A 24,761-nucleotide genomic window follows, 5' to 3' on the forward strand; every position below is an offset into this window, starting at 1 on the left:
AACAGATTTATACAAATCTATCATCATCCCCTGTACAGATTTATACAATTCATCAGCATCCCCTGTACAGATTTATACAAATCCAGCATCATTCCCTGTACAGCTTTATACAAATCTATCATCATCTCCTGTACAGATTTATACAAATCCAGCATCATTCCCTGTACAGATTTATACAAATCCAGCATCATCCCCTGTACAGATTTATACAAATCTATCATCATCCCCTGTACAGATTTATACAAATCCAGCATTATCCCCTAAAACAGATTTATACAAATGCAGCATCATCCTTCAAAACAGATTTATACAAATCCAGCATCATCTCCTGTACAGATTGATACAAATCCAGCATCATCTCCTGTACAGATTTATACAAATCCAGCATCATACCCTAAAACAGATTTATACGAATCCAGCATCATCCCCTGTACAGATTTATACAAATCCAGCATCATACCCTGTACAAATTTATACAAATCCAGCATCATCCCCTGTACAGATTTATACAAATACTGCATCATCCCCTAAACCAGATTTATACAAATCTATCATCATCCCCTGTACAGATTTATACAAATCTATCATCATCCCCTAAAACAGATTTATACAAATGCAGCATCATCCCCTGTACAGAATTATATACAGTTTTCATTCACTTATACCACATCATCTACATTGCAAATTGGAAAAAAACAATGCTAGCATAACCATACTTATTATATAGTACGTCACATTATAAACTGAACCTCGAAAAAAGTACTTCACTGGGGGGAAAATGTTGTTGAAATCTGTCTTGTTGAAGCCTCGTACAAAGAGGTGAAACTAGTCGGCCAATAAAGATATGTACCAACTTACTGGTGACATTTGAGCATGTTGTGAATTATTCTTCCTGTTAAAAATCATGTAAATGTTTGATGTACATTGTCCCTTGATGAGCCCTCGATTTGGTCAATAAAATCTCGTATCTTTTACCTTTAATTGTACCTAAAATTGAAAGTAAATTCCCAGCAGGCACACAATGTTTATTCAACGTTATGCTGGATTGTTATTTGGTTGTGACGTTGATAAACGCTATTTTTTCAACGTTGAAATGTTGTTGTAATATGACTTTTAAACAACGTTGATTAATTGGATTTTTTTCAACCTTATTGACATTGTTGAATCTCAGCATTGAATCAACATTGATTCAACGACCTGTTTTCAATTGTTAATGATATCTTGTATTTCATATTTGGTTATTTTATATAGAAACATCACGATTATCATTGTCATTGGTTAAAAAAAATTGAAAGTATCGGAACTTTGCACGCATTATCTACTGGGGGATTTAAAATCACTATGTTGAATGTTTATTTCATAGGGAGTTTAATTTAACTTATTACTCTTACATGTACCTTATAATGTTACATGATTTACAATTTTGTGATTTATTTCATGTCTGCCTATGTGGACTAATTAGCTCCCTTGCTCTATGTGATTCGCCGCCTGGTGGAACTATTGTTGCTTATGCATCATTTACTCTATATATATCTTTTTGAAAACATAAGCCATCGCGGGCCATACAAAATTGGAAGTAGAACATAAACCCATATAAACCTAACATGCAACTGCAGATGATTGCAATGAAGCGCTGCATTACAGTAAAAGGTACCGGTAAGTGAAATAGGATGTCTTGATTATTCAATTATGTGATATAGAAGTGCATGTGTTCTATCTGTAAGAATATATTAATGTAAGATGATCTCCCGATCCCGGACTTTCAGAGTTTAAAGTAATTTCAAATGTGATGCAAATTTAAAACCTGAAGGTCCCGACATTGAAAGGCTGATTCACACTTGCATAACCAATATGAATCAGCATTTAAATGCAGTTTAAGGATGTACACCTCTGAGAAGTCAAAAAATTCCTGTATTAAACTTTTTTTCTTATATTGATTTTTGGAAAAAGGAGAGAATGGCATAGTAAAAAATGCAAAAACATATATATGTCTGTGTGTTCATTTTTGTACTATGATCGGTCAAAGATACCAATTTAACACAATAGGTGCATGATTTTAGGTGAATTTTCGGGTTTTGACCATTTGCAGAACAAATTCATACAATTTCTTCCAAGTGTGTTATCAGATATGTATGAATGTTTGTAGAATTGATAAAAATATTATTTTCTTTAAAAATATAGAAGTAAAATTACTCAATCTTATTCATTTTACTCCGAAATGCGATTTTAGTTACCCCTACCCCTTATTTTTTAATGAAAAATGCACTTTTTTTCACCATTTTTTGCAGATTAAACGCTTGATATAAAAAAATCCTGTATTAACTTTTTTTGGTATTCAATGAATCAAAAGAAAATGTGTTTCTCTTTCTAAAACCGCCACAAAAATGGGGGGTCGGTGTGCTTCTTTTTTTGTCCCATTATTATTTGTGTTATTTTTCACCTTTTTCAGTGTCAAAAATCAAAAGTGCTTCAGTTACCCTAATATGTAAAAAAAATACCAATAATATATAACTTTCCACTTTTTTGCATATTATTTTAATCATATTGAACATTATAAAGTTGTACAACAAAATTGAACCTGCTACATTTAAAAATGGTGACACAATGACAATTTAAGTGATTAACATAGTGTCAAATAAGGTGAAATTTTACCCTTTGTGAAGCGCAAGAAATTCACATACCAGTAAATACACTTTTTCAAAATGGCTGCCAAATTGGTCATTTTTTTCAAATTTTAGTAAAAAAAAATGTACACACAACAGACATCTAGTTTTTTGACATGTTTTTCAGATGTGTGTTTGCTATTAAACCTATCATAATTTGATAAATAGTACAAAAACCCATTACACCAGATCAAAACGAGACTTGAACATGACTGAAACCTCAGAAGAGTACATCCTTAATATGTCATATATTTGAAGCACAATGTGTATAAAGTTGCTAAGGCAAACGGAGAGTGAAACTCCTTTGCACATGTGTATAAAAACTCGCTGTTATCTCTGCAATCCTAAACTGGGTCGTGCAACTGTTAGCAAGATACACGTCAGTGTGTAGCAACTGTTAGCAAGATACACGTCAGTGTGTAGCAACTGTTAGCAAGATACACGTCAGTGTGTAGCAACTGTTAGCAAGATACACGTCAGTGTGTAGCAACTGTTAGCAAGATACACGTCAGTGTGTAGCAACTGTTAGCAAGATACACGTCAGTGTGTAGCAACTGTTAGCAAGATACACGTCAGTGTGTAGCAACTGTTAGCAAGATACACGTCAGTGTGTAGCAACTGTTAGCAAGATACACGTCAGTGTGTAGCAACTGTTAGCAAGATACACGTCAGTGTGTAGCAACTGTTAGCAAGATACACGTCAGTGTGTAGCAACTGTTAGCAAGATACACGTCAGTGTGTAGCAACTGTTAGCAAGATACACGTCAGTGTGTAGTAACTGTTAGTAAGATACACGTCAGTGTGTAGCAACTGCGTTTGCAACCACGTGTTTAAATGCACACAAAGAAGACCTAGTCTTGGTCACTTTCTTTCCGTGTTCTTATTTATGAAAGACCTTATAGAAAGGAGTTGGAGGTACCTCTATAAGGTCATTTTATTGCTATAATATTTTTCTTATTAATGTATATTTTTCTATTTATCTATTCTAAATTGGCCATTTTAAATACGTTTTTATAAGAACAAATGATGTGGAAAATGTTTTACCAGTTATCATTGTAATTAATTTATATAATAATAATAATGATATAATTTATATCTTTTGCAGAAGCTGTCCAACTGCCACTTGTATGTAGGTGCTGCATTCCAAGACTTAGATATCCCAAACCTGATATATAACCCGGATAAACATGATGAAGATGGGTCACAAGCTGCTGATTAGGTTGTTTAGAGAAATAAAATGTTACTCACAAAACAGTGTACTGTTGTCTATTTCTTTGTTATTTTATGTTACCAGTTGCCGGAATTTCCTCTTACTCTGACATCGGACTAAGACGGTTTGACAGACAGATGTCCCTTACCAGGCATCTGCTTGTCTAAGTCTGGTGTATAGAAACCTTGGGCTATGCTACCAGTTGAGTTGTCAGAAAGAAGGTTGAATGGTTATGTACAATTCAATGTTAAATCGATGAATAAAATAGACGCTTATTCAATGTTTATTCAACGTCGAGCTTCAACGTTGCATTTTTGTACGTTGTTTCAGCTCTCATAATCAAATATAAATAAATGTTTAAACAACGTTGAGCTTCAACGTTGAAGTACTGGCAAATAATAGGGAGTTTATGGGGCATCCCAGTTAGCAGTGATGGTTTGATTATAACAGCCTAAGGGGAAGGCGTCCCATTGCACTATTGTTAGGGGGAGTACAAGCTAATAAACACACTTTTGAATGATGTGTGGATAAATCCCACTTATACAAACAATCAATCGTACTGTAATAGTATATTCAGGAAGGAGACAAAGTGAAACTAAAAGTTGACATGTGACTTGAGACGCACCTACATGTATGTATGTGAGGTCACTTTTGAGGATAATCAACAAGCCTGCTATGTATGTTATTTGTATAAATTACATCTTACCAAGTATGAGGAGAACATTCCTCGACTGTACCTGCAATATTAATGTACATAACACAAGGAAAACAATGAACTTCACATCTGCTGGCACCATCTTGGTCTAATCTTCCCAGATGGAAAAACCTCGAGGAGTCCAAAACAACATTTTCGAGACCCTTCTTACTTAACTTCCTGTTTACATCACGTGACGGTATATTGTGGCATCGCCTCTCACCGCATGTGATGCGTGTAAGTAGGCTTCTTGCTACGTATACCTGCATCTCTCAGCTGTGACTGATGACCGTGTCATCAGTACAAAACAGGTAAATATTCGTACTGATGATAGGATGAGGGTTTCCACTACCTTCAAGGTTAAAGAGCTATTATCACACCGTAATTGAATTGCCTGACATAAACCTCAATAAGTCATCTTTGATCAGTGGTGACAAGGGTCACTCAGGATTAAATGACTTAATGTAGATCACATGGTTTTGGATATATATCTTTATTTACTTAGTAGTAAATGACAAGCTCCCCATTAGATGTCCATATTTGCTTAAAGTGGTATACAAATACACAGTCGTTACAGTGTTGGTCTTAAATGTCACTGATAATCCTTGTTAAACTCGGGGAAATTGAAAACTGGAAACTATATGTGTACCAGTTGAATCAGGGGTCGGTCCTTTAACTGAGTTTGTTCCTACCAGGTATATTAAATCAACAACATGCCCCTCCGTCCAACATTTCAGTTTGGTTAGTTAGGTTGTTTGCTGCATGAAGAAACTATTGTGTTACATTTATGATTGCTTTCTCTTCAAATGAAACATCGATCTAGCATTGATCTTGCAAAATTATCTTGATAAACTATATAAATAAGCTAGCAGATTGAAAAATAAAGGTGGAAATTGGAATTACAACCCCAAAAAGTTATTATTCTTTTCATCACCAAAAACAATTAAACTCCTGTCAAAAATAATTATGCATATAAGTCACTAAACCTTTAAAAGTCAGACCATTTAGCCACATACATGTATTGGTGTGTAACAATTCAACAAGATCTTAAATGACATTTCTACATTACCATGTACATACATTTATAACTAATTACTATATACAAAGCAAATAAAACATCGGCTTTGTTCAGCGTAATTTAAAAATAAGTTCCAAATGATCAAAGAACATCAGCAATAAATCCCTAGTGCATCCATCTCTAGTAATAAGAATATGCTAGTTCTGTGTGGGATCCATATCAAAAAGTTAATATGCATAAAGTTGATATGATACAGCATAGAGCTGCAAGATAATTTTGTCACTAAAATCACTTTAAAACACCTTACGGGTTATAGTGACATGTCACATTAACATCTTAACTGGCCACCGCCCCTGATAGACTGAAAGGACACCCATCTCCTTTTGATGTACAAAATAGCATACCACAAAGTTTCCAGAAATAAAAACCTCTTCAAATGTACTTTACACCACAGTTAATTTATTACTGTACTAAACCTATATTGATATATGGTGTATATATGATCATTACACCTGTACAGGTAACAATCCCATATTAAACATTATCATGTATGTGGCTAACCTACATTTTCTGTAGGGATACTATATTTGTTTATAAATCCCTGGACAAATATAAGTTTTTCGAGTCATTTATATTTGTTGCACTGGTAAGGCATTAATACTTTTGAGGCTTCAGTTGCAGCTAATAGAAAACTTAGACTGAGAACTTAGAAGTAAGCTCAATTTCAAAATGTCCTCTACAGTTTAAGTATACTTTGAATGTATCTAGTGTAAACATACATGTTATTGTCACTGAAGCATGAAAATTGATGTCAACAATCTGGTCGGATAAAAAACTTTTTCACAAACCATAAAGAAATGTTATATACAGTTTCACATACTTATTTAAGGGTTGAGTTGTCGACATTGCTTTTTATACCCCTGCCACTTTATGGGGGCATATTTAGTGTTACCAATGTCCATCCTGTCCTGTTCTGTCCTGTCCCATACTATTCCATCAATTTAAGTTGCGTTCCCTCCCGCTCAACCCCTAGTTCAGACTTGTCATCACTCTAGTAGCCTCTTCTGAATAACCAAAATGCCTAGAGCAATGATATTTGGCCAGTAGGTACCTAGGGCAAAGTGCTATGAAGTTACCTCAAATAAATGACCTTGGTCTACTTTCAAGGTCACAGGGATCAAATGTGTGAAAACCTTTAAACAACTTCTTCAGAATAACCAGGAGGCCCAGAGTAATGATATTTGGCCAGTAGGTACCTGGGGCAGAGTGCTATAAAGTAACTCAAATAAATGACCTTGGTCTACTTTCAAGGTCACAGGGATCAAATATGTGAAAACCTTTAAACAGCTTCTTCAGAACAACCAGGAGGCCCAGAGTAATGATACTTGGCAAGTAGATAACTTGGACAGAGTGATATGAAGTTTCCTAAAATAAATGACCTTGACCTACCTTCACAGTAACAGGGGTTAAATATGTGAATACTTCTTCCACAATACCAGGAGGCCCTGGGTGATGATATTTGACCATTAGCATGCTGGGATAGAGAGGTATAAAGTTTCATTTAGTCAGGAACATTCTTAAGCCAAGGAGACTCAATGTATTGAAATATTTGCAAAAGTGTTTTTATTGAGAATATTTCCCCATGAAAGCTCAAATATCTATGTGAGCAATACAGGCCCTCTGGGCCTCTTGCTTCAGTCACACCTCCACTGACAGTAGTCTGGCATGTTTGTAAACAAAAGCAAATGTGGTGTATGAATACATCGCTATTCACTTTTTATGATGTCACAATCACCACTCACTTTCTATGTTGTCACAATTTAGTGTGTGCTATTCTGTGCAGGATATCACCCTAAAAAGTGAATAGCGATTGTGATGTCATAAATAATGAATGGCGAATATTCATAGGCAAAGGTTTTTGTTTACAAATATGACTAGTGCCGGTAGAGTTATGACTGAAATAATCAGATGGGAGAAAATAATCATCCCCTACCTTGAATGTGAAACAGAGAAATCTCCAACCCTCAGGATGATAATTTGGTTGTCTAACCCTTGGCAGAGCCTCGGGTTGGACAACCAAATAAATTACCTCTTTGGTCAGGAATTTCCCCATCACGCTTCGAGGTTTGGAATGATTCTATTAGTCTTTCCTGGCTAAAACCGGAAGCACACCTGTGAAGGATGGGAGATGCATACAATACACCAATGAATAGCCACAGATACAATGTAGTTTGTTAAGGCATACACTTCCAGGTCACCACCTGTAAATATTTGTGGTTAATAGGAATCCCCAGGAAATGTTATTTAATGATTGTATAAAGAGATACTGGCAAGTTGTAGAAACTGATTTGAATGCAAAACCTCAACATCGTGTCAAATTGGGGGTTAAAAATATCTTTGAGGGATTGTACAAGTGCTAACTTCAAGGAAGTGATATCCGACCCAAATGTATTATGACATGTGGTCCAGATAGGTGAAAATTATCAATACTAAATGTTTCTGCCACTTTTATATATTTATAACTACGTCTGGCATCTAGCTGTCTTACACGAGGAAATTCAAAGGATATAATCTTATTTATTAACAACATGTGCAGGTGTAGACAGAAGTTACTGAACTGTTCACACATTGGATGATACAGCTACACTGCATAACAGTAACAAAAAAACTACAAATTTGGAGGACCAGGAAACCTTGTTATTTAAAGCATTGCTGTGAAGCATGATAGGTCATTTTCTGACCAAAGGGGAGATATTTAGAACTGCTAATCTGAATTCTATTTCACATCAAGGTTCTGTTAAAAACTGTATTTAGGGTATTTTCTGGCATTTTGGTATAGTAAATTATCCAGATTAAGAAAAAAGCTAGATTTTGAAATAATTAAAATAAAGAACTTTTTAAGGTAATTTACAACTTTAGAAATTTCCAGAAAAAGTAAATTAGCAGAAAATGAAAGAAAAATATGAAGAATTATATATACATTAACTTTGTTTTACAGCAATTATGAAACAAGTCATGTCAACTTATATTAATCACTGTTGTTGGCCCGGATATCAGCGCGCGCGGGTCTTAATATGATGGGAAACTGGAGTACCCAGAGAAAACCCAAGTGGTCGGGCAGGTGACCTCATACCTTTTCACATCTGATCAGGGAATCAAACCCCGGCCAACTTGGTGAAAGACAAGAGCTTTATCCACTGTGCCACCCGACCACCCATGAAGAATTGTTTCTAAAGGTTATAGCTAGGTGGCACATTGGAAGGTTGTTTGGCTGGTAGGAACTCATAGCTGATCATATTCAATATACTGACTGGCAGTGTTTCAGCAATAAATTATGTAACTACGCTTTGAAGTATGTGGGTCATTTCTGATAGCACAACATGTGACAGTTGATATCTTGCTCCTCTTCGTCAGATTATATGCTGTTACTCCGAGTCATGTGATGACCAATCATCATCTGATGATGAATATTAAAGGTTTGATTGAAACTTTATAAATTGTTGAACTGTTAAGACGAAGATACACAGAACGTTTTTAGCTCACCTTGCCCAAAGGGCCAAGCGATCCAACGCTGTAGTGTGGTTTCTGCTTCTGTCCAGCGTCAACGTTTTACTTTAAACAACTTCTTCTGAATAACCAAGAGGCCTAAGGTGATGATATTTGGCCAGTAGTGGGATGAAGGACTACCAAGTTTGTTCAAATGAATGACCTTTGCCCATTTACAAGGTCACAGGGGTTAAATATGATAAAATCTTTAAACAACTTCTTCTGAATAACAAGAAGGCCAGGGATGATGATATTTGGCCAATAACATACAGGGATGAATGGCTTCCAAATTTGTTCAAATAAGTGACCTTGAATTATGTTCAAGGTCACAGAGGGCCCAGGGTGATGAAATTTGGCCAGTAACAAGGTGGCATAAAGGGTTACCAAATTTGTTCAAATTAATGACCTTGACCTATACTCAAGGTCACATGGGTCAATTATGTTTAAAACCTTTCAGGTGGCTCCACACATCGTCATCAGCGTCCATTTTCGTGACGTACTTCCGGAAAAAGTACAGCTCGGACTCAATTACCTTGATCAAAATGTGCATGTACACCGTGTCCTCATTTCTGTATTGCGTATTGGACATTCAATATCGTAGTGCAAATTATAGTAACACCTGGGCCATTTTCGTTTAAACGGTCAAACGATCGGACCACTGTTGTTCGTTTATTAAATAAGGTCGGACCTAGTAATCTGATGCTGCTTTCAGGGGAGTCTTAAGAAAGCCTTGTAAGGCCTGCATACACATTTGCAGGTCCGCCAGGATTTATACCCGAAATTGTTACATTTTAACTGTCAAACCGGTTGTTCCGCATAAACGAACAGGCCCCTGGTAAACAATAGTACACGTGCGTGACGATGATATGTTAACACGAGATTTTACTGGGAAATGTATAATCACACGTACTTCAGGAATAAAGCTTTCCAATTCATAGACATAAACAGACTCACGGGACATATAGGAAACACATGGAATGCGGACGTACCGACCTCACATGTGCATATCACATGCTTACACGAGTTCATAAGCTCGAGGTCGTTAAGATTTTCGCTGTTGAGGGAGTTTTGCTCAGTCGATTAAATCGTGTTTACAAATGTAGTCTAGTTACTCTGTGAAAATAATGTTTTGTAAAATATCAAGATACCTATGAAATGCATGTGTGAGTGCACGTGAGAACCGCATACCATGCGATAGCCTCTGGTCATATATATACCTGACATGTAATTATAAATATACCGTGAGTTAGCAGACTGTGGAATGATGTCCAAAGTGTACATGGCTGAGGGTAATTTGGTTCCATTAAAGAACAATAAATTGATAATTTTGATATCATATTTTTGATTTATTTCCATCATTTTTGTTATATGTAAACAGAGACAACTGTCATTGTGTAAATGTCACCCAACTGCAATAAGTTCTGATTTTTTTCAAGGAAGATAACTCTCACCCGGATCAAAGTGATTGTAAAATATAAAATAAATTAATTATAAAGCCATTGTGTATATTTTGTTCAATTTCTAATTTTATATGTATAGATCTTTGTGTCCGGTTTACTTTTAGCGTGTAGATAATCACTTTTATCTGTACAAATTCAATAAAAAACACTTTGTTTAACATGTGTTACATATTTTGCGATAAATAAAATATTTGTAGGGTTAATTAGAAATGCTTCTTTTCATTTTTATTATTGTTGTTATTGTTCCGAACAATGCCACACACAAAATAAACCGGAAAATAATAAAATTGACAAAAATTCTATTTTTTGGTATTTTTTTCCCAAAAAGTCCCCAAACTATCGGAATGTTTAGATTTTCATAAAATCAATTCTGCATAGTTGCATAACCATAATATGAAAGTTTCAACAAATTTTGCTGGTTAATTGCGAAAGCGTGGAGCCACCTTAAATGACTTCTTGATGATATTTGGCAATATGATGATACATGCTCGGATGAAGGGCTACTAAGTTTTTTTCAAATGAATGACCTTGACTTACACTGCCTGTAGCTTTATATTAGTCCACTTTACCAGGTCAGCAATGTAGGCCCATTGGGCCTCTTGTTGTAATTTGGGATCATTTCATTAAATTTTTAGCACACCTGAGCAAAGACTTAAGTTATGTGAGCTACCTGCATGGCATATGCCATCTTCATGTGCTGTGTCTCACATGTAAACATTTCATACCTGGCACTTTTTACTTCTTCTCTGAAAGCACAAACCAAATTTGGTTTGAAATATCAGTGAGATCCAAGTTTCCTCAATTTGTGCTCCTACTCATAAGGTCAATCATAATCATAGTCAAAATAAACAAGTTTTGTAGATCTGAAAATAGAAGAGTTAAGATATTTTACTTGTAGGAAGGTTTAGGGGCATTGGATTACTGGGTAAGTTTCCTCATATCATTTAGTCCCTCCAACCCCTAAGGTGCTTCTTCTGGAAAAAGCACTGAATAGATTTTAACCAAATTTATTATGAAATACCATTTGGATCAGGGCAGAGAACTATCTTTTGTATCACTACCCCTCATGAAAGCTGAGGGGTAACACCTGAAACGGAGATTTTGTTTTGCTGAAACTTTCTTCTGAGACTTAGAAAGCAGAGCTGTTTCAGTTCGAAGGATATAGACTAGGGGCAAGGAATATATTTTTCTCACATCAAGTTCTTATCACCGCATCAAGGGATCAAAGGTTCATAGTACCTCCCCTGTCAAAATGAATGCTTATTTAACTTGCTCAAAGAAAAACCAGTAAGTGTGTCTCCAAACAAATCAACTGAATAGATTCCAACCTACCACACCAAGCTGTCATAGGTTCTAAAGGATTCCATATATAGGGGAAAAGACAAAAGTACTGCTTAGATTTTGAACTTGGTTTGTTTTCATAAATGCTGTATTCACTTAATAAGGTAACAAGGTCTTGAGGTCATAAGTTTAGTACCATCATGTCAAGTCCGTTTGATCCTAAATGTGACCCTGCCAAGGATATCACTTAGATTGTAGATAAAATACATGGCATGCTTCTTCATAGAATATTTTCTGAGGCAAACTTTCAACAAATTTTGCATGAATTTTGCAAGAATTATGCAGAATATATATATCATACAGTAATATAATTCAGTCAGAGAAGAGAGATGTATGTCTGCTGATGATAGAGAAAGATGCTAGCTAAGCAACATAAAGCTCTTAAGTTCTGTGTGACAATTTCAATCATTCGATTCAGTAATTCATGAAAATGGATGAATAAAAGGGTTGGTTACTATACTGATATCACAATCCTTTGATCATAGTTCCATTACCATGCCAGATTTAGACGTCACTTAGTAATGAACAGTCGTACTGTACAGAGGTGGACATGGACTGTTTATTTGTTAGTGTATACCAATTCAAACTTTAGCATGTTTTCTGTTTCAGCTTCATCCTTTTAAAATGAAATATTTAAATCATATCCGAGGCCTTGAATACAAACACATTTATTAAAAGCGAGTATTGAAGATGTCTAAATCAAGGTTACCGAGATATTGCTTTAATCTCGTATGTGGTTCAGTTTTTGTTTTAGCATTTTTATTTATCACAGGAAGTCAAACTTATACAAACAACAAATCGTAGGTATTTGACCTACATCACTTTATTTACTTAACAAACTGATCTAATGGATTGCTGGTTGGTGAAACCCCTGGCTCATGGCTACCAAGACATCTATGACATCATCAGTCCTCCTGCAGATTAAATCAACGCAATATTTTTTTTTCACTGCTCTTAAAACACGATCTAATGCAGAATTCATTTTTGGTTTCCAGGTTGCAAACTTGAATAGATGCTATTTATCACATGGCTAACATATATATAACACGTGATCAACAGAATACACCCATAACTATTTTTTTACAGATTACCTCTTGGAACATAACCCATAGCAATTTCAGAATTAAGACGACAGTCGTTACATCATAAAATTCTTTTGTCGCATTGAAGGTAAAAGACATATTATTTCAATGAAATATTAAAGACTTGACAGTCGAATGTTATAGAAAACATCTTTTTCACAAATGTTTGTATACATTCATGGTACAGTGATACTTTCAAGATTTTGATTTTGTTTACATTTTCATCAGAGATTTATGAAACATCCCTTGAAGTATTAAATGTACTGGTTTTTCAATTCTTATGAAGTTCTATGGGGAATGGAAGATTATTTTGAGTCTGATTGAACTCTATGAGTGTTAATCCGTTTGGAAGATTAAATTGTGGTCTGATTGAAATCTATGGGTAAAAGAAGATTAATTTGAGTGATTGAACTCTATGGGATATAGAATATTATTTTGTGTATGATTGAACTCTATGGGATATAGAATATTGTTATGTGTATGATTGAACTCTATGGGGAATAGGAGATTATATTGAGTCTGAATGAACTCTGTGAGAAATAGGAGATTATACTGAGTCTGATTGAACTCTATGGGTAATAGAAGATTAATTTGAGTGATTGAACTCTATGGGGTATAGGAGATAATTTTGAGTCTAATTTAACTCTATGGGGAATAGATTATTATTTTGTGTATGATTGAACTCTATGGGGAAAGGAGATTATATTGAGTCTGATTGAACTCTATGGGTAATAGAAGATTAATTTGAGCGATTGAACTCTATGGGGTATAGGGAATTATATTGAGTCTAATTGAACTCTATGGGGAATAAAACATTATTATGTGTATGGTTGTATTGAGTCTGATTGAACTCTATAGGGAATAGGAGATTATATTGAGTCTGATTGAACTCTATGGGGAATAGGAGATTTTATTGAGTCTGACTGAACTCTTTGGGGAAAAAAAGATTATATTGAGTCTGATTGAACTCTATGGGGAATAGGAAATTATATTGAGTCTGATTGAACTCTAGGGAATAGGAGATTTTATTGAGTCTGATTGAACTCTTTGGCAAATAGGAGGTTATATTGTGTCTAATTGAACTCTTTTGGGAAAAGGAGAATATATTGAGTCTGATTGAATTATATGGGGAAAAGGAGATTATATTGAGTCTGATTGAACTCTATGGGTAATAGAAGATTAATTTAAGTGATTGAACTCTATGGGCTATAGGAGATTATTTTGAGTCTTAAATTGAACTCTATGGGTAATAGGAGATCATTTTGTGTATGATTGAACTCTATGGGTAATAGAAGAATAATTTAAGTGATTGAACTCTATGGGGAATAAAATATTATTTTGTGTATGATTGTCTGATTGAACTCTACAGGGAATAGAAGATTATATTGAGTCTGATTGAACTCTATGGGAAATAAGAGATTATATTGAGTCTGATTGAACTCTTTGGGGAAAAGAAGATTATATTTATTCCGATTGAACTCTATGGGGAATAGGAGATTATATTGAGTCTGATTGAACTTTATGGGGAATAGGAGATTATATTGAGTCTGATTGAACTCTATGGGAAATAAGAGATTATATTGAGTCTGATTGAAGTCTTTGGGGAAGAGGAGATTATATTGAGTCTGATTGAACTTTATGGGAAATAAGAGATTATATTGAGTCTGATTGAAGTCTCTGGGGAACAGGAGATTATATTGAGTCTGATTGAACTTTATGGGGAATAGGAGATTATATTGAGTCTGATTGAACTCTTTGGGGAACAGGAGATTATATTGAGTCTGATTGAACTCTATGGAGAATAGGAGATTTTATTATTGAGAGTGCTTCAGAATTTCAGAATTCTTTATCCTGATGAAAATCATCATTTTGAATATCTCGTCACTGTAAAAAATAACACTTTTATTTCATGAATCATTCCTGATATTTCACTGGTAAAAATGTAATAGCCAATCGTATCTGAGTTTTATAAATATTAGGAGGGTTATACACTTTGATGTCGTATCTGATGATGCTCTGTGATGAATAAGATGGTGAAGTCAGCATATATCATGACTTATCGTCTATTGGCCGTCATTTTCTCTCCGTCAGAAAGTCTCAAAAAGGGGAATAGAGTTATATCTTTAAAAGAATTCTTCTTAAATATCCGATGAAAGGCTTTTCATCAAAACTGACATTGGGCATCCATAGGCCTTGGGAATTCAAATATTTATATTGAATATTGTATAAATGAAGAGCAGGTGGCTAACTAAATGTGGGATATGAGATAAAACATTTCAACCTTTTTCCTCAAGCTGGTCCTAGCGTGAAACGATCTTAGACTTAAGATTTCGTTAGCCAATCATGTATGCTATCACTTTTCATACTGTTTTTTTGTTATTGGCTAAGTCAAAAGGAAATAAGCAATCTTGTTACCACATGGTAAGGAAATAAGCAATCTTGTTACCACATGGTAAGTAAGTAAGCAATCTTGTAACCACATGGTAAGTAAGTAAGCAATCTTGTTACCACATGGTAAGGAAATAAGCAATCTTGTTACCACATGGTAAGTAAGTAAGCAATCTTGTTACCACATGGTAAGTAAGTAAGCAATCTTGTTACCACATGGTAAGTAAGTAAGCAATCTTGTTACCACATGGTAAGTAAGTAAGCAATCTTGTTACCACATGGTAAGTAAGTAAGCAATCTTGTTACCACATGGTAAGTAAGTAAGCAATCTTGTTACCACATGGTAAGTAAGTAAGCAATCTTGTTACCACATGGTAAGTAAGTAAGCAATCTTGTTACCACATGGTAAGTAAGTAAGCAATCTTGTTACCACATGGTAAGTAAGTAAGCAATCTTGTTACCACATGGTAAGTAAGTAAGCAATCTTGTTACCACATGGTAAGTAAGTAAGCAATCTTGTTACCACATGGTAAGTAAGTAAGCAATCTTGTTACCACATGGTAAGTAAGTAAGTAATCTTGTTGCCACATGTTAAGGAAATAAGTAATCTTGTTACCACATGTTAAAGAAATAAGCAATCTTGTTGCAAATTCTAAGGAATGTATACACAGACAGTATGTGACATGGTCCTATTGATTGCTGATCACGCTGATTGGACCGACATGTTACACACTGGCCCTATAGATGTGTGGTACTCTGACTCAGACAGACAGCTGGTTATACAACCTTTTTCTAACAAAGATTATTTACATATTACTGGCCTTGTAAAGGTTCATGAAATTAGTTATTCAGTAGGATCTGTTTCAAGTGTACAAATTTAAAAATTCAGAATTTGTTCCGATATTTTACAGATTAACGTGAAAAATATTTTTTTGTGTGCAGTTTTAGCGCAGAGTATGTATTAGTGTTTAGGTGACATCTATGAATTTTACAGTTTGCTATAATACCACTTGTACATTTGTTGCAGAGGAAACCCGGAGGTAGTTGGGGCCATGTCTTGTGTATGGGATCTACAGAAGGTCGTGAACTGACGGTAGTGGACATTAGTCATCAATCAAACTCTTTTAGAATAATACTCACTTTTTATATAAAACTCTCTTAGCGGTAAGTCTTCAGTTACTTCTTATTTTACTTTGAAAAAGTGGTTGTAAAACTTGAAAGCAAAATCTGTTTTATATTATTAAATGTCTGTTTCTGAAGACTTTTTAGATACCCTGGTATGGATAATGATGTTGAATTTTTCTGATATGGATTACCAGTGTTTTTTCTTTCTAATTGTTTTACAATTTTTCTGTTGATTTTCCTATGCCTTTATTGTGGATTTTGTTTTTTGTGTCATCTTATCCTTTATATATGTGATTCTCATGTTGAAATGTATGATACTGAGGTGGTGTATATTTTATCACGGAAATTGTTTTATTTCTACGGTATATTTACAAACCTCCGCAGGGTATTCAGAATCCTTTTTTGTTGTAAATTTATTGCTTTCATTACATCTGATTGAAGTACATTATATTTGCTGTACTTATAGCATATTGCATATAGGGTCTCGGACACTTGTTACGAGGATATTTAGATGTCACATCAAATGTACAAACAGTTTTATATTAATGTTTTAAACATCTCGGCGGAGTAGATCTGATTATTCCCGTCATACACGGGACGATGTATGGGCCTTTTATTGAATAATTCTTATTTTATGTATGTCATTGGTACGACAGGGGCACAGTGAAACCTATCACTGATACCATTTAGGTACAGGTTTTACAAATATCCTGTTTCACCTGAGTTCACTTTTGCCCTCAAAAAACTTATTTTACACCTGTAACACTTCAGCTTTATTGGTAATTAAAAATTGTCATGATTATGTTCATTGATACAGTACTTTTAACAAAATATCTATGTGAATAAATTTCCGGGGTTTTACTGTAGTATGGAAAGTATAAATGCTAACAACAGTTTACCAGGTAACTGTACATTTAGGTGTTTAACAATAAATACTGTATAACCTTGTACAGCAATTGTAAATTACTATACGGTAAATATAAATGTTTATCAGTAAATGTGTTAATATGTAATATAACTCATATGCAGTAAATACAAGTGTTGTAAGTATATTTCTACCACATTACGCTCTGTTATTCCACTCTCAGATCATTGTATAAACACGCAGACTGTTAGATAAATATGAGTTATATACCACATGTGGTATATGACCTGCAAGAGTTTTGATCGGTCGAGAAGATGAACTTTGACCGGGACAACTTTTTCCACTTGCTTTTTGCCACATGCTGTTTTGTTTACGTCGTCTGCTATCAACATCCGACAAATGTTGGTGACTTTGTGAGGTTATGCGGAAAAGGGGGTTATTAAGGCAATATTAAAAGAAGATGATACTTAAAGATCTGATCTCTAGATTCAGGCAAAATTGCTACAGACGATCTGTACCGTTTCGACGTCACACCGTCGTGTGTCCAGGTCATGAAACCAAAACAAATTAAGATCTGTCACAGTGTCAGAAAATATTTCGTTCTCCCAACGTCCCTTTATCGCTATTTGGACGGCCTGTATATGGCTGAACTTTCACTATAAACGTCAACCATAGAACCGTCAAGAAGAAACGTAGGCCTATGGTTTTGGACATTGACAGCGATAAGTTCGTCACTTGGTGGGAGGCAGACTTCGTACGATATGCTTACGCGCATATAGTCCGTGGTTAATTTATATAAATCAATGAAATACGGCTACTCTCAATATTTAAAGTCGTTCATCTATTTTATTTTTTCATGAAGTTGTTGCCAAAACATTAGTTTTGACAATTATTGAATTTGTAAAAAAGGAGTTGTTTTTGAATATTAATGAGTGACTTTTTACATATGGGTCATATCACTACGCCAGCCTTGTCAACAAATACACGTGTGTATGTTATTTCCGACTGATCATGAGATTGTGGTAGAAACAGATCACACGACTCGTGGTTGTTGAGTATGGTATTTATTTCACTCTCGTTAGTTAATTTTCAGAAGTTACAAAAAGACACTCGCTAAAGCTCGTGTCTTTTGTAACTTTTGAAAATTAACTAACTCAAGTGAAATAAATACCATATTCAACAACCACCCGTTGTGTAACCTCTATTTATACAGTAAAGATATGTGCTGTTTTACAGTTAATATAAGCAACTATGCAGTAAATTTAAATACTATATGGTAAAAATATACCCATTATACAATGAATACCATCACTTCACAGTAAATACTTCAGTGCTATACAGTAAATATAAGTGCTATACAGTAAATATAAGTGCCTACAGTAAATATAAGGGATAACAGTAAATACTTCAGTACTATACAGTAAATATATTAACTGTAAAACAGCACATATCTTTACTGTTAATATAAGCAACTATGCAGTAAATTTAAATACTATATGGTAAAAATATGCCCATTATACAATGAATACCATCACTTCCCAGTAAATACTTCAGTGCTATACAGTAAATATAAGTGCTAACAGTAAATACAAATGCTACACTGTAATTGTTTGTTTTTATCCTGCTTCTCTTGATTTCATTCAAGCTGCAGATGACATCAACATAACTAAATATCACAAGGTGTATACCCATGTTCTATTAATTCAGATGTCATTAAAGGATAGGATGTCAGTCAGTGTAAGACACTGGATAAGTGTTCTGTAGCAGATACAAAAAGGGGTTATCAAATTCAGTGTGTCATTTAAACTTTAGTTTTTTTGCATAAATAATAACATGTTACAAGGTAGTTGATCCCTGTTGAAACTGGTCACTGGAAGGTAAAGTTTAGTTGTAGTTCAAAATTATTTTATGAAGTGATATATATATAAAATTTCGTGATTAAATGCCGATACCCTATAAATAATAAGTAGTTGATTGATGTCTTGAGGATTTGGAGCAACAGTCTTGTTAACTAGAAGATTTAGACCAGTACTGATAAACTTTGTCTTTGTTGCTCTGGATGAACACTTACAGTACAGATAATAAGAAAATCAATCATTTTAAACTTGAAAGCTCAAAGGGAATGTAAACGAGATATTCATCACCTTTAGTACAGGTCTGCAGACGTATGGCTATAGCCTTGGCTTATTATCAGGAAAAGTACTCAAATGGGTTTGTAGAAATGTAGAAGTACTCAAAGGGTTTGTAGAAATGTAGAAGTACTCAAAGGGGTTTGTAGACACACAAAAGAGAAAAACTGGCCTTGTAGCGATGTAAAAGAATGCAAAGGGCTTGTAGGTGTAGAATGGCAAAAAAACCTTAAAGTGCTTCAGGCAAATTAGTCCTTGGGTCATAACACGGAAACAGTTGAGATCCCCCCCCCCCCCCCCCCCCCCTATAACCATATACCTTCTTACTGGGCATGAAGAGATGAATACAATAATGCTATAAGGATTGGCTCCAGGGTCTGGCCCCATCCTTGGAGAATTAACCCCTGGGTCATGCCATGGAAATGGTAGAGATCCCCACCCCATTACTGCTTACATACAATATTGCTCTACATGAAAAAACAAACACAATTACGCCTTCAAGATTGGCCATGGGTTCTACCGCTGCCTGTTTAGAATTTAGTTTCTGAGTCATCACATAGAAAAAGTTGAGATCCCCTCTCACTAATGCTATAAATACATTTGCTGAGCATGAGAAACAAATATATTTATGGTATTAGAAATGGCCCAGAGTAGTGTCTCGCCCAGTAGGACCTGGGTCGTAAGAAGGAAACAGTTTAGATCCATATAACCGTACAATTGCTGAGTATGAAGAGATGAATACAACGGGGAATTACGTTGTTTGGTCATAACTTAGAAACGGTTCAAATCACCACCATATAACCACATATCTGCTTGCTGGGCATTAAGAGAAAACCCTATGAAGTTATAATTTATCATATAAAACTCAACACCTAAGTATGGGAGTGGCCTTCGACGGTCAACCATTTTATTAAAGGAACAAGTACACGAAATACAAAGGGCACGCGCCCGATCCTTCTTTCCTTCTCCTTTCTCTTCGTCCTAAATCCGGATCCTGGCAGATGCTGGGAATTCCCTTTCCAGAATCTTTCCTGGAGTTCATGCCTGTCTCAAGGAAAACGGGGAAATTTCATAATTCTATGATTTTACAAAAGGAAATATAATTTCTTCAAGTGAATCGTTGAACCATCAAGACTCGAATGACTATGTTACCCTCAAACTACATTTATTACTCTAAAGACACCCGTGTCGCACCGGACCTCGTGCAGTTACATGTTACACGTCCCGCCTCACGCGGCTACCTGTGTCACCTTGACCTCATATCCGGACACTAGTACACCTGTACTATCTGCACTTCATACATTACGGTATACCGTGACTATAATAAATAAATACATGTCTACAGTGACAGTAAACAAGTTGTCACTTATATATACAATTTGTATACCCCATGATACTGACTACAGAGAGGAATATTGAGTTAGAATCAATTTAATTTCAGGTCCCTTATGTAATCAGAATCCATGTTTCCTGGTATGCCAGGAAGATATGTTGACCCTGTTGTACCTGATATTGTTAACACTAAAGTATATGATGATGTGATTAATGTTGATGCAATCATGCATGTCTGGTGATCAGTGTCGTATGTACGGTTTACACAGCTTCTCTTGTCGTCTTCTGTCGGAGGATTCGTAAAAACATCACAAAATTTCATGCTTCATTGAATTTACTTTGGTAAATAAATGTTTGTCGGATAAAGTTTTTACGATAACAACACGCCGGAGGAAGAAAACAAAACATTGACCAGTAGCCTGACAAACAATCTGCAGCATTGTTATAGACTCCACCATATAGAAAAAATAATTTTAAAGAGATGAGTTTCAAGATAGATGTTAAAGTTTTGGTGATTTTTTTAGCAGTCCAAGATTAAATAAGTTTTAATAAGTACAGGACTGATGTGGTATAATATAAGTACAGGACTGATGAGGTGTGATATAAGTACAGGACTGATGAGGTATGATTTAAGTACAGGACTGATGAGGAATGATAAGTACAGGACTGAAGTACAGGACTGATGAGGTATGAAATAAGTACAGGACTGATGTGGTATGATATAAGTATAGGACTGATGAGGTATGATACAAGTATAGGACTGATGAGGTATGATGAGTACAGGACTGATGAGGTATGAAATAAGTACAGGACTGATGTGGTATGATATAAGTACAGGACTGATGAGGTATGATATAAGTATATGACTGATGAGGTATTATATAAGTACAGGACTGATGAGGTGTGATATAAGTACAGGACTGATGTGGTATGATATAAGTATAGGACTGATGAGGTGTGATATAAGTACAGGACTGATGAGGTATAATATAAGTACAGGACTGATGATCGAGGTATAATATAAGTACAGGACTGATGAGGTGTGATATAAGTACAGGACTGATGAGGTATGATATAAGTATAGAACTGATGAGGTATGATATAAGTACAGGGCTGATGAGGTGTGATATAAGTACAGGACTGATGAGGAATGATAAGTACAGGACTGATGAGGTATGATAAGTAGAGGACTGATGAGGTATGATATAAGTACAGGGCTGATGAGGTATGATAAGTACAGGACTGATGAGGGATAATATAAGTACAGGACTGATGAGGTGTGGTATAAGTACAGGACTGATGAGGTATGATATAAGAAGAGGACTGATGAGGTATGATATAAGTATAGAACTGATGAGGTATGATATAAGTACAGGGCTGATGAGGTGTGATATAAGTACAGGACTGATGAGGTGTGATATAAGAACAGGACTGATGAGGTATAATATAAGTACAGGACTGATGTGGTATAATATAAGTACAGGACTGATGTGGTATGATATAAGTTCAGGACTGATGAGGTGTGATATAAGTACAGGACTGATGTGGTATGATATAAGTTCGGGACTGATGAGGTGTGATATAAGAACAGGACTTATGAGGTATAATATAAGTACAGGACTAATGAGGTGTGATATAAGTACAGTACTGATGTGGTATGATATAAGTTCGGGACTGATGAGGTGTGATATAAGTACAGTACTGATGTGGTATGATATAAGTTCGGGACTGATGAGGTGTGATATAAGTTCAGGACTGATGAGGAATAATATAAGTATAGGACTGATGTGGTATAATATAAGTACAGGACTGATGAGGTATGATATAAGTACAGGACTAATGAGGTGTGATATAAGTATAGGACTGATGAGGTATGATAAGTACAGGACTGATGAGGTATAATATAAGTATAGGACTGATGAGGTGTGATATAAGTTCAGGACTGATGAGGTATAATATAAGTACAGGACTGATGAGGTATGATATAAGTACAGGACTGATGAGGTATGATATAAGTACAGGACTGATGAGGTATGATATAAGTACAGGACTGATGAGGTATGATATAAGTACAGGACTGATGAGGTATGATATAAGTACAGGACTGATGAGGTATGATATAAGTACAGGACTGATGAGGTATGATATAAGTACAGGACTGATGAGGTATGATATAAGTACAGGACTGATGAGGTATGATATAAGTACAGGACTGATGAGGTATGATATAAGTACAGGACTGATGAGGTATGATATAAGTACAGGACTGATGAGGTATGATATAAGTACAGGACTGATGAGGTGTGATATAAGTACAGGACTGATGAGGTGTGATATAAGTACAGGACTGATGAGGTATGATAAGTATAGGACTGATGAGGTGTGATATAAGTACGGGACTGATGAGGAATATAAGTATAGGACTGATGTGGTAGTATAATATAAGTACAGGACTGATGAGGTATGATATAAGTACAGGACTGATGAGGTGTGATATAAGTACAGGACTGATGAGGCATGATATAAGTACAGGACTGATGAGGTATGATATAAGTACAGGACTAATGTGGTATGATATAAGTATAGGACTGATGTGGTATAATATAAGTACAGGACTGATGAGGTATGATATAAGTACAGGACTGATGTGGTATGATATAAGTACAGGACTGATGAGGTATAATATAAGTACAGGACTGATGAGGTATGATATAAGTACAGGACTGATGAGGTGTGATATAAGTACAGGACTGATGAGGTATAATATAAGTACAGGACTGATGAGGTGTGATAAGTTCAGCCCTGCCCTATAGTAGAAGGTAATGTCTTATCTATGACACTCAGTATTTGTTTTATTGCTCTTTTTCCTCTTACCTGGTGAACTCTGACCTGTGGGTATATATATACAGGATGAATAACCATGATGGAACAAGAGGAAAGCCAGCCCTTACTGCCTCACAGGCAGAACCACAGATCTCCACCTCCTCGAATCACCATACATGCAGGCATGGGTGTGGCTAAGGTTGTAAAATTAGTAGCTAAAAACTACTGCGTGAAGTGCTGTTCTAAGGAAACATTAAAGCAGAGATTTCCCATCACTAACTGGTTACCCAAATATAGGTAAGTACTCCTTTAATTTATTTGATATTGAATGTCATTTTTTTTTTAATTACCGGGTAAATTTCTGCATTACGATAAATTTTGAAAATCACTTCACACTATACATATGGTAAAAAGTATTAAATATGGTATATAGATATTTTTATAGAATTTTATCTGACAATGAAAGAAAAGCAAAAAGGAAAAATGAATGTGCATGTTTCATTTTTGGATTTTAGCTATCTTTTATTTTGATTTTCAAGTTTGTTATTTCTATTTCTCAAGCATTTCTTAACAGATCTTATACAAGTTTCATTGTAGGGTTCCCCTTGATTCATATTTGTATATGTTTCATTTTGGACTGATCAGAAAAACAAAAAGGCTATCTTGGATTTTGGGAGTTCAAGATCATTATCACTATTTCTCAAAAAGTACTCGAGAGAACTTTCCCAAATTTCATATGTAGGTTCTCCGTGGTAATTAGTTGTGAGAGTTTCATTTTGGGTCTGATTGAAAAACATGGTGACTGCCATGCAGTCATCTTTAATTTTGACAGTTCAAGAATATTATCAATATTTTCCAAGAAGTACTTTACAGATCGATTTTCCTTGTTCACATTAAGTACTCTACCCATAAATATGTGAAACGACAACCTCACTTCAGAAGTACATGACATTGTATAAATATCTTATAGGGTGATATTATGTCCATATACACAGTATGAGGTGATATTATGTCCATATACACAGTATATATTTTGTGAGGTGATATTATGTCCATATACACAGTATATATTTTGTGAGGTGATA

General features: G+C 35.1%; 2 protein-coding genes across 4 annotated transcripts in view; one reads left to right on the forward strand and one right to left on the reverse strand.

Annotated features, from left to right (window-relative positions):
* The window catches only part of LOC110448223 (N-sulphoglucosamine sulphohydrolase-like), an 18,126-nt gene extending 13,271 nt beyond the window's left edge, over window positions 1–4,855 (reverse strand). The window contains exon 1 of one of the 2 annotated variants that reach the window (XM_021494358.1): window positions 4,580–4,855. In XM_021494358.1, the coding sequence (XP_021350033.1) occupies window positions 4,580–4,836 (257 nt within the window). In that variant the 5' untranslated portion in view covers window positions 4,837–4,855. The remainder of the gene's footprint in view (window positions 1–4,579) is intronic. The other variant, XM_021494359.1, reaches the window with a different exon arrangement.
* Window positions 4,789–24,761, forward strand: part of LOC110448222 (sodium-independent sulfate anion transporter-like) — a 50,791-nt gene continuing 30,818 nt past the window's right edge. Inside the window, exons 1-3 of one of the 2 annotated variants that reach the window (XM_021494356.1) lie at window positions 4,789–4,878; window positions 16,430–16,566; window positions 23,763–23,973. In XM_021494356.1, coding sequence (XP_021350031.1) covers window positions 23,774–23,973 — 200 coding nt within the window. In that variant the 5' untranslated portion in view covers window positions 4,789–4,878; window positions 16,430–16,566; window positions 23,763–23,773. The remainder of the gene's footprint in view (window positions 4,879–16,429; window positions 16,567–23,762; window positions 23,974–24,761) is intronic. The other variant, XM_021494357.1, reaches the window with a different exon arrangement.

The sequence above is a fragment of the Mizuhopecten yessoensis genome, unplaced genomic scaffold (genome assembly GCF_002113885.1).
Source record: "Mizuhopecten yessoensis strain PY_sf001 unplaced genomic scaffold, ASM211388v2 scaffold3949, whole genome shotgun sequence".
In the NCBI taxonomy this organism is placed as follows: Eukaryota; Metazoa; Mollusca; class Bivalvia; order Pectinida; family Pectinidae; genus Mizuhopecten; species Mizuhopecten yessoensis.